The 12,113-nt window shown below is 33.9% G+C and overlaps 1 protein-coding gene across 2 annotated transcripts in view; it reads left to right on the top strand.

Moving 5' to 3' along the window:
- GKAP1 (G kinase anchoring protein 1) overlaps window positions 1–12,113 on the top strand; it is an 82,179-nt gene that overhangs the window by 17,798 nt on the left and 52,268 nt on the right. For both annotated transcript variants that reach the window (XM_007467441.1, XM_007467442.1), the window contains 3 exons: window positions 3,067–3,144; window positions 5,848–5,971; window positions 8,369–8,391. In XM_007467441.1, coding sequence (XP_007467503.1) covers window positions 3,067–3,144; window positions 5,848–5,971; window positions 8,369–8,391 — 225 coding nt within the window. The remainder of the gene's footprint in view (window positions 1–3,066; window positions 3,145–5,847; window positions 5,972–8,368; window positions 8,392–12,113) is intronic.

The raw sequence follows: 12,113 nt of genomic DNA on the forward strand, positions 1-12,113 counted from the left end.
GTCTCTCCCGTTGCAGAGCACAGGCTCCGGACGCGCAGGCTCAGTGGCCATGGCTCACGGGCCCAGCCGCTCCGTGGCACGTGGGATCTTCCCGGACCGGGGCACGAACCCGTGTCCCCTGCATTTGCAGGCGGACTCTTAACCACTGCGCCACCAGGGAAGCCCTATATATTCTTAATATCACACTTTTTGTTCATGTGACTCTTTGCTCCTAAAATTCTTCCATTCATTTTGCTACCTATCCAAATTATATCTCTCCTTTAAGGACCAACTTAGTTTCTTTTCTGTATGCTTCTTTGAATTCTATTTCTTGTTTACCTATTTTCTGTCAACTTTTGTAGCACTTTTAATATCTTACTCTATTTTCTGTATGTCATGTGTGTTAGTTTTTTATTCCCAACTGGAGTAGAAATTCTTTGAGGGCAAAAGCCAAATTTTTGCTGCTACTTTAAAGGACTAGAGGCAAAGCACATAGAGGGTTCTCTGTGAATCCTTATAGGCTAAACGATCATACGGTGACATTTGGGAAGTTTTTCCTAGTTTTCAAAGAATTAAACTGAAATTTAAATCATTTTTGCCTAATTGTATTTCCTTGTATATTAGTTTTTGTTAATAATTAAAAGGTAAATGTAAGCTTTAAACTGCTGTATTTGGAATCAAATGCTGCGGAGAGCCATATTTTTCCCTTTTTTTTTTTCTTTTTTTTCGTTTTTTTTTTTTTGCTGTACACAGGGCCTCTCACTGCTGTGGCCTCTCCCGTTGTGGAGCACAGGCTCCGGACGCGCAAGGCTCAGCGGCCATGGCTCACGGGCCCAGCCGCTCCGTGGCATGTGGGATCTTCCCAGACCGGGGCACGAACCCATGTCCCCTGCATTGGCAGGCGGACTCTCAACCACTGCGCCACCAGGGAAGCCCTATTTTTCACTTTTAAAAGTTCCATTTCATTCAGTTTTTATCATTTTCTTAGAATCAGCTGTCTTAATATCTAAGTTACTTGAGATAGTTTGGAAAAAAAATAATGGCATCTTGCAAGACTCCCAACTTTGTCTCCTCTTCTCCTGCCCACTAATTTATTTTTGGAATATCAGTCAGAATATGTGACATATTGGAAATAATCTTAAATGTGTTTTCTGTAAATGTTAAATGTCATTAATATGGATTAAAAGCTTAGTGGTAAATTTAGCCAACTTTTCTCAATAAACTTAAGTAGTTTTGTTACTTTTTCTATGTTGGGATGATTGCTATGCTCTAATTATATTGAAGTATTTTGTACTCAGTTTGCTTTGAGTTTAGGTGGAGAAATTGATGTAAACTTCCTTTTTTGTGTAACACTAACATGAATCCACTTCCTTTTTACCTTTTAACTGTATATTGTTTTTTAATATACATTTATATAATAAAGTATTTAAAAGGTTGACCTTTTAAAAAAGGTTACTTTTTCCTGATTGTTACTAATTTGGATTGAATTAATTCTTCAGTTCTTTTCAGTTACTCCATAGAAAAAGTATGTACAGTTTACTTGGGGCTTAACCAGAATTTCTAGTGCTATATGCCCTTATTTACCATTTTAATTCTAACTATTTTTCTCTGAGTTAGATTAATTTTTTTCTGTGATAAACCTATTTTTCCCCCTCTTTTTGTTGTCTTAGTATAGGATTGGATGAAATGCTTTGATTAGAAGTAAAAGATTTATTAGGTCATGGTGTCCAGTGTTAACATTTTTCTACTTTTTAAGGTGTCGCTTTGAAACAGATGACTTCTTTTTGGAATTGGTTTCTGTTTTAGTTTAGTTTTTTTTTTTTAATCGTTAAACAACAAACAATTCTGAATAACTTTGGCAAAAAATAATTTGACAAAAGGGTACTGAGTGATTCACAGATTTGAATTAAAAACTAAACAATGAGACCTTGGGAAAGATGGAAATAAAGGAATTCTGGGGTGCTCAGAGGCATGAACTAGTACACTCACTTGTAGAGGCTATCATCAGCTGATTGAACCCCACTTACTTTGTGTTCTCAAATTTTAGTTCCTAGGAGAACAAAAAAGAGTTAGGTCCTTTGCTCCCATCCTGTTGTTGGTGATACCATACACATATTTGTGTGGGTGTGGTAGTGGGTGGTATATAAAATTAGGTGATTGGCTGTCTTGCTAGAATCCTAGGACACTGGATTGAATTGTAGTTATTCAAAGGAATAAAGGAAGGGATTGTGGACAGACAAAAACAAGCGATGCCTACTAAATTTATGCTTTTATTATACAGTATCCATAGGTCGACACATACATGTAAACAAATCCAGTATGTTTACATGTGGCAGCTATCCTATTCAGCTGCAGATATACCTTATCCCCAAAGGTAGACAACCCAAAGCCCCATCCAACCACTGTACCAATTCTGTTTGGCAATTAGGAAAAGTAATTCTTACAGAGTAATTTGATTGGAGGGTGGCAGAAGCTAGATTATAAGAAGTTAAGGTGAGATTGAGTGGTGAGAAAGAGGAACCAAAAGATACAGATTATTATAGTGTTAGAGGAGTTTAAAGGTAGGGAAGTCATACAAAAGGAATAAAAAGATAGCAGTAAAAAGATGCACTACAATTTTTCTGTAACATCAGGCATATACCAGGACAATTGGTCCCTTATTTAAAGGTTCTATACCTGTGAATTAGTCTGTATTAAGTAAATGGTATGTTTTATAATGCTTACTGAGTTTTCAATATTCTTATATTTTTGAGTAATAATCACTGTTATATTTTCTGTGTCCAAAACTAGATACCATCTTTAACATCTATTACAGTGTCAATTCCTTTGTGAGATTTTGTTTTATTACAGTATAAAGATTATGTATAATACAACAGATAATTGACAATGAGAAAATAAAAATATCAAAATAGTAAGTTTTTGCTTTGGTATCTTCTATAAAACACAGAGTTCTCTACTTTGGCATGGGTAGGTAACTTTGGAGAACCCAGACTGTTTGTTAAAGTATTTGTTTTCTTATCCTGTATATATTGTCGTGTTGTATAATGCTATTGTCTGTTTATCGTTAAACTTTCTTTTTATTTTTAGCTGACATCTGAAATGTTTGAAGCAGATCTTGAGAAGGCATTGTTGCTAAGTAAATTAGAATATGAAGAACACAAAAAGGTATTTACACATTTATGGATTTAGATGTTTTAGGTTTAAGTGGTCAAAAGTTAGAACCACCCTTCCTGAATTTTGTATAAAAGTTCTTTAAAGTTTGTCCTAAAAATTTATCCTTGTAACAAAGTAATTAACATAAAGTTTTCATGAGATTTCTCCTCAAGTTCTTAGAGATAACAGAAACAGAAGCACTAAGCTTTGTCTGGTGATTTGGAATGTTCAGTTAAGAAGTTTCTCCAACCAAGATGAAGGGGAGAGAGGAAATGAGGCTAATAGCAGATGATTTATTTTAACTTACTTTAAATGAACATAGAAAATAGTTAAATTTTAAAAATTTAAGTAACTGTGAGTACAGGGGCATCCATTAAGAGACCCTCTGCTAGAGATACACTGCTAATTAACTGAAGTAAATAGAAGGACATTTCTGATAATTTGGTCTTGTGAATTCAGCATTTATCACTAAGCTTTGATATTGGGCTGTGTGTTGAAATGCATTCTACATCTTGTAACTGTAGGGACATTTACGCAAAAAGTAGTGTTTGTTTCCATTTTCTATGTTTAAATTGAGCATTTATATCATCTCCATATTATTTAACATTTTAGTCCTTTATATATATTGGGAATTTTTTTCGGTCTGTAAAGTTTATTCAACTTTGTGATTACTCAGTGGTTGATCATAAATGGCCTCTGGTCATTGTACACTAGCTTCTTCGCTCAAGAGGAAGGGAGGAGAGGAATTAACATTTACAGTAGATGATTTTGCTATTTATTTGTAGCTCAAGGGAAGAGGATGAAGATTGCTGTTAGACTGGACTTGGTACACTATATGTGTTAGTTTCATTTTCCATGTCCCTATTCCTTTTATCCAGAATTATCAAGAATAACTGTAATCCTTGTTGTTACGTGTCTAAACGGATAAAGATAAAGACATGGTCCAAGCTGTTGAGTTCAGTGGAAGGAGACACACCCATAATTGTAGTGTATTGAGAGATTTTATGTTTTCAGTGCAGTGGGAATTCAGGAAGATAGAATAATTTTCTGTGCTTTTGATGGGGTGGGTTTTAGAAAAGGATTCTTTCTTTTTATTTGATAAATTTGAATGTTATAGTTTGTAAATTTAAGGTGTACAGTGTGTTACTTTGATACATTTATATATTGTAATATGATTGCCAGTGAAGCAATAATCATATTACAGCATTGTAGTATAGTATTATTGACTATATTCATTATATTGTGCATTGGATCTCTATGGTTTATTTATTACTCATTATAAGTTTGTATACTTAAACACCATACCCCCATCCCCATCCCCATCCCCTGGTAACCACCATTTTACTCATTTTATTTTAACAGGTTTGACTTTTTTTTTTTTTTAAAGATTCCACATATAAGTGATATCATACAGTACTTGTCTTCCTCTGTCTAACTTATCTCGCTTAGCATAATGTGCTCAAGGTCTATCCATGTTGTCACACATGGCAGGATATCTTAGGAAAGCGTTTTTAAAGAGGAGTCTTACTCAATGTATTAGAAGTCCAGCAGTAGGCAAGAGAAAGTAGGCATTCTCAGGGAAGGAGTAACAAGTACATAAGACATATACACATGAAAGAGTAGCGTTTTGAAAAACTATAATTTACGGACCTAGAGTTGCTGGAGGTACTGCTACCAGAATAGAATATAAAGAACCTCATGTACAGGCTAAGGAGATTGAGTTTTATACATTTGTTGGCAGAGAGCTATTGAATATTTTTAACTTTCAGATTGATTTCAGGTTTTCATTTTAGAAACTTATGCCATAACAGTGTAGGAGATGAATGGAGGGGTTAAAATTAGAGAGTGTTGCGGTGTCAAGCTAGAGAAGATAGGGGAAGTGACAGAAGGTATGAATAAACGGGAATAGATTAAAGAGATCTTTAGGAGATAAACTCAACAAGATCTAGGGACTAATTTGCATATGAAGTGTGTAGGAAGAATAAGCAAGGATGACTGAGGTTTCTAGCCTAGACAGTTGTGTAGACGATGGTGGCATTAAGCAAGGTACTTACTAGAAGATCAAGCAGGGAAGGCAGGGTGAACATATTTAGTTTGCAGATGTTTATTGAACATTCTGTTTGAGTTGTCTGTACATACACAAGTTATCAGGTAGAACTTTAAATTTTGAGTTTGAGGAACAACAGGTATAAAGCATAAGAAGAATGGGTTAAGAATGGAATAATGGTAAACAGCAGATGCATTTTTAAGAATATAGTTGAAACCAGTGAAGGAGACTTAAGAATAGTCAGAAGTGTATTGAGAAAACCAAGAGATGCTTGAAAAAATAATGTCTTTGGGTTTGGCATTGAAGAGGTGGTTGACTTTAATTTTAGTGTCAGAGACTAGCAGAATCCAGATTTCAGTGTGGTTAAGAAAGGAACTTGACTAGATTATTGTGTTAAGTTTGGTCCTGAAATGAAGAGGAAGAGGGTGGCAACTAGGAGTTACAGACCAAGGAATAGCTTTTTATTTTTATTTTAGTGTTTAAGAGGGAAGAGATTGAGTGTATAAATAAACAGGTGTCTTTTTATACGGTTTGGCTAGCCTATGTTTTGATTTTCTTATTTGCCTCTTATCTTTAAAAAATAAAACTTTAAGAAACATACTGCCCATTGGTTAGTTGATTTTGCTAGTGTTAAACCAAGATTAATTATTGTTGGTAATTTTTTTTAGGAATATGAAAATGCTGAAAATGCATCAACTCAGTCAAGGGTTATGAATAAAAAAGACAAAAGAAAGACTCATCAGGGAAAAGACAAACCTCTCACAATATCACTAAAAAAGTTTCAATCTGAAGGTAATATACGTATGAAATCTATTACACTAGAGAAGCTACTCTTAGTCCTTGTATAATTTCATTTTAAGTACCTCTCTAATTTTTAAAATAAGTAAAGATTGTTTTATTAATATGTTACTTAGAATGTAAAAAATGTAAACCTGCTTGAAAATAGACTATTTGGGGGTTAAAGTAATTTAAAATCAGTCATTAAAACCTCATAAAATTTCAATAAGAATTTGTCTTTATGTAATTCTGAATTTGTTCCTTTTCTAAAACTCACTGAAAATAAAAATTGATATTTGTAGTTTTTGAGTCATCTTGAAACATATTGTCCTTATACCTAAATTGATTTGGCTTACACTAGACCAGGAATAGTATTTTCAGATTTCATCCATTATTGGTCAACCTCTTCAAGTTATCTGGAACTATATCTTAGAAAATTAAAATGTAAATATTTAGAATGAGACTTATTACCAGAAATGTCTTTATAATATCATTTGTATTGGTTTTATTGAACAAAGAAGACAAGGAAATTATACCATCCACTGAACTTTTGAAGACAGAGCACAAATCACATTATTTTTGAATTAGGAAATGGTGAAAACTCTAAGTCTGTGCTGTATAATATGGTAACTACTATTCATGTGTGGCAATTTAAAGATAAGTTCATTAAAATGAACTAAAATTTAAAATTCTTTAGTTGCATTAGCCACATTTGGTGCTCAGTAGCCACATGTAACTAGTAGCTTCAATGTTAGACAGCACAGGTATAGAACATTACTGTCATCACAGAAAATTTTAATGAAGAGTGCTGTGCTTATACCAATCAGAATAGTTGCTAACCGGGTAAACAACAAGGTCCTACTGTATAGCGCAAGGAACTGTATTCAAAAAGAAAAAGGAATAGTTGCTGACCAAATGAACAGCTGTTTCTTCATTGACCAAGAAGTCAGTTTGACTCATGAATTTAAGCTCAATACGTTGGGCATTTGTTCCATGAGGATTAATAAGACCATAGCAATAATCTAAAAAAAAAACAAAACCCCAAAATACTTTTTGTTTTCAGAAACAAGCCTTCCTGTGAAGTTAGGAATAAATTTAGAGGATCGTATTGTTTTCATTTAAGGATGAGGAAACTTTTCCCTATAGTCTGCTTCTCTAAGTTGCTTTGTTTCGGGGTTAAAAAGAACAGATACATGTTAAATTTCCAACTTTAGTAAGAAAGATTTTAATATAAGAATTATGTCATTAAAAACTAGGCAGAGACATGAAAAGAATGCTTTTTAAAACTTCTTTATTTTTCATATGTTTAAGTACTATGTAAATTTATTAGATGCATTGAGAGAGACATTAGTATGATACTGTTAAAGGGAAGCTGTACAACTATTTCAAAACATGGTTAACACAGTCATAGTACTTCCCTGGGTTTCTGGCATCACATTGTATACTAAGTAGAACGTGCTAGAAGAATGACTGGATAACCCACCAGGATTTGGTAGTTTGACCTGAAACATGTGATTTTGACATTTACTGGGTTTATGGACTCTATTCTGATCAACAGATGCTTTAGAGAACTGGACCAGCTTTTAGATTCTCAAATAGATTTCTCATAAGAAGCTATGCTATTAAATTATTTTTAGTCCTTGAGAATGGAAAATTTCTGCTGTGCATGAGAAGCATTGTTAAATATTAGATATCCTGATCATCTCCAATTTAAGAACACTTGCTACCTACTTGTACTTTAGTTCAGCCTTATATCTGTGTGGATTCCCTATGTCTTCCTTGTAATCACTTCCCAGAAATACTGTGTTGTTACTAAGTCAATGATTTGTTTAATTTGGATATAGTTATGCCATCTTTTTTGTATTCATTTATAAACATTAATTTTTAGGATTTTTTTCACAGTATTATCAAATCACTATGATATGTATTTTTAAAATAAAAAAAAACTAGGTAATAGTTTTGAAGGACACAAATTACTATTCTACCTTTTATTCCACAAAGGCAGTGATCTGTACAGTTTTTACAGTAACAGTACCTTGTGATTGATTTTAGACATACTTACCTCCCTGCAAGTTCTCCCCCCTCAAAATTATGTGAAACCACAATCTAAAATATATGGGATTCAAATGTTTAAAATTTAATAATACCCCTCGGTATGGGTGGCATTTACTGGGATAGAAGTCTTTTAAGCTGAGCAAATTAGTAATTATATGGTAAGTTTTTAACATCATATCCCTAGAAAAGTAAATTCTGATGTGAGTCCCAGACAACCCCCAAATGTCTTCTGTAACTCTTATTATAATTTTGAAATTCTTTTCAATAACTTTGTTTAAATACTTTTTACATACTGAAATATTTTATATGTTTATGTCCTTCAGTAAAGTCTCACCATTTTTTTTTTTTCATTTACAGATCTCATTAGTAAAAAGACTGAGGTAAGTAGTATTATAACCATCTTTATTCTAGAAAACACTTGATGGTTTGGTTTTTTTTTAAATTTATTTATTTTTGGCTGCGTTGGGTCTTCGCTGCTGCACGCGGGCTTTCTCTAGTTGCAGTGAGCGGAGGCTACTCTTCGTTGCAGTGTGCGGGCTTCTCATTGTGGTGGCTTATCTTGTTGCAGAGCACGGGCTGTAGGCGCACGGGTTTCAGTAGTTGTGGCTTGTGGGCTCTAGAGCGCAGGCTCAGTAGTTGTGGCGCACGGGCTTAGTTGCTCCGCGGCATGTGGGATCTTCCCAGACCAGGGCTCGAACCCGTGTTCCTTGAGTTGGCAGGCGGATTCTTAACCACTGTGCCACCAGGGAAGCCCACTTGATGGTTTTAAGAATGATACTTTAGTGTTTAGCAGTAAGTCTGTTTTGAGACATAGCTATTTAACCCATTAGCTTGTCATGAATGAACTCAGTCCTGTCTCTGGCAATTAAAAGGATATAAAGTACATTACAGTAGAATAAAAATACTATTTGCATGCAGTATAATATCGTTTGACTTTAGCATCCTAATTGTTGTGTGTCCGAAGGTTACCACATGTAAGCTTAAAATTTTAGGGAAAAGTGGTGTAACACTTCAATCTTTACTAAAAAACATCCTGAAACCATGACTCAAGATATTTTGGAATTATGGAAATTGTGAGGTAAGCTGTGATTTTATAGTTTATATCTGTGGATAAGATAACCTGATCATATACTTCTCTTACCATTCACCATTAGAGGGTAGTGCAGCCTACACATAATTTCCTAGTGTTACTGGTTACTTTTTTTCTTTTAAGACTAATACAGCCTCTATAAACCTTTTAGAATTGGAAGATACTACTATAAAATATCTTCTAATATTGAGGAAGGTACTAATGTTAGAGTTCTTTTGACTTCTTTAGGTAATAATTGAAAGTTTTATTATTCTTCTGTTACATATTATTCTTGTTAGTAATTCCATTAATTGATTTTTTTTAATGGTCAGATGTTTCTTGATTTCACTTTAGAATGCATACATGGTTTTGAGCATTTTTTGTTGTTGTTTTAGGTGTTTTCTTGACAGGTTAGGGAAATGAAATCCATCTCTAAGAAAACCACATCTAAATAACTCTTTGACTATATTAATAATATAGTCCTCAACTGTGCACACAAGCACAAAATTGATTTGTTGTTAGATGATAGAAATTCTTTTAAAGTTATTTACAAACCACTGTCACTGTTTTTAGATTAAAATTTAAATGACTGCAGATATAGACTGAGTATTATATGAAAGTGGAAAACATGTACTTTTGGACTGATTTCAATTTTTTTTTACCCATTGATTTATTTGGAAGATAGTTTTATGCAAATGAGAAAGCAGATACAAATGGTACACACTGTTCTTGATACTACCAGCAACTGGTAGTGGAGAGAAAAATAATTTTTGTAACTATTCATGCTTGCTTTTTCTTCTTCACTGATTTGAAAAAAAATGCAGACTGACAGGATCTCATCTATTTAATATATTTAACCCAAGTTGTATTTAAACAAGCATAGGTATGTGACATAGCATATGTTTTGTCTCTCATTATAGTTTTAGAGCTGTTTTCTATTATTAAATAATTTGATGTGTAATAAAATTCACTTTGAGTAATCCTGATGATTAAGACATTTTAAACATTTGTAAATGCATTCTAATTATAATTTATTTCCTACATAACTATTTTAAGAAATTGGTCAAAAGAATATGTAATTCACATTATCCTACGACACTTGTTAAAAATATACCAAAGTTATGTTGTATTTCTGTTAGAATTATTACTTATTTTCTCGGGACTTGGATATTTAAATGTGCAATGGTTATGCCATTGTTCTAGGAATTTAGAAAAACTTTTTTCTGGAGAGTTAAAAAAATAAGTCTGAAAAAAATTCTCATTCAACTCTAAAATGAGATATGTTTTCTACTCCTAAAAATGTACTAAGTTTTGTTACCTTGTATGCTCAATAATTGACTTAATTTTTTCCATATTTAATATGTCACTTATGCCAAGAGATTTTTTTCCCATGGGTAAAATTCCTAACCTCTGTCGAGAGCAATATGCATGGTATCTTAGCCATCCTCTTTTAAGTCAAGAGTTTACTGGGTAAAATTAAAAAAAGAAGAGATGTTTACTTTATTGCTTGGTGAGGATGAGTACTTGAACTGCCTGTATATTTCTGTAGCTGCTAGCTAAATGTGTTCTCAGGTTAATTTCGTCATTCCCCCTTTCCTTTCTCCATCCATCTTGGTTATGTGTTATTAATCTCAGTGTTTTCTTTTCAGTCCCAGTTCTTTTTTTTTTTTTTTGCGGTACGCGGGCCTCATCACTGTTGTGGCCTCTCCCGTTGCGGAGCACAGGCTCCGGACGCGCAGGCTCCACAGCATGTGGAATCTTCCCAGACCGGGGCACGAACCCGTGTCCCCTGCATCGGCAGGCGGACTCTCAACCACTGCGCCACCAGGGAAGCCCCCCAGTTCTTTTTAATCTCTCTCATCCTAAAACAATTGGAATAAAAATGACACTTGTAGGAGTAGAAGGTGGGAACAATTAAATTTTCTTTGTTAGATGTCCAGGAGATGTTACACTGTTAAATCAGTACCCTCCCCATTATTCCCTGCAATAGTCAAGAAGATCCCAAGAGAATTCTAGACAAGCAGAGTGAATAATAGAATAGGTGCTCTTAAAAACCTCAACTAATCATGCCTTTAAGGAACATTACTTGATCCTTAAAGTTTTTTTGTTTTTAATTTTAACTTGTTGCCTTTTTAAATGTCAGTGCTTCTGGATAGAGTATCACATAGCTACTCCTTTCTCTTTAGCCCCACTTTTATCAGGCCTTCCCAACTCCACTCCTTCTAATGCCACTGAATAACTTTAAAAATTTTAGTGATCATCATATGTCTTGCAGTCTAAAAGGTCAAGTCTTCAGTAAGCCTAAATAGACTACCTCTAGAAGAGAATGCAAGAAGTTGTAACAGTGGTTGCCGAAGGGTGGGGAAGAAGGGGTTCCTGGGATAGGGATAGGAGAAAGGCTTACTTTTCACAATATAAGCTGTTGAATTTTCTATCTAGTTTATGTACTACCTATTAAAATTTTATATTAAGAAGAAAAAGCACTGGGTGAGAGAAAGAACCGGGGAAAAAAGCCAGTCCTATGTGGCTCCACAGCCTGTTTCTTTTTTATTGCACTGTGCTTTCAGCATGTCTGCCTTGGATATATGAGCTTGTATAAATAATTTATTCATTTTAGATCCTAATTATATTAGCTAAAAAGTAAGATGTGGGATCTGTTGATTTCTAAAATTATGATAAATGGTCAGTGTGTGACTGAAATTATTATATGCTAAAAAATGAACCCTGTAGTTAATACCACCAAAACACAGAATAGCAATAATAGATCATTAAATTCTAAAAACAAATAAATTCTCCTGAGCTTTAAAAAAATCTCACCTAAAATCTGACTTTACCTAAGCAGTTCAGCCTATATCCTACCCCTCTCAATGTCCTGAATCCATTTTTCTTCCCATGCCTTCCTTTATTCATGTTTATTATATTTGTTAGCTCTCTTGGTTATAAGTAATAGAAGCTGAACTCAGTTGAGCATAAGCAAGAAAGGAGACACTTAATTGGTTCATATAGCCAAACCATGGAAGAATAGGGAAAGAA

The sequence above is a fragment of the Lipotes vexillifer genome, unplaced genomic scaffold (assembly GCF_000442215.2).
Source record: "Lipotes vexillifer unplaced genomic scaffold, Lipotes_vexillifer_v1.1 scaffold917, whole genome shotgun sequence".
NCBI classification, from domain to species: domain Eukaryota; kingdom Metazoa; phylum Chordata; class Mammalia; order Artiodactyla; family Lipotidae; genus Lipotes; species Lipotes vexillifer.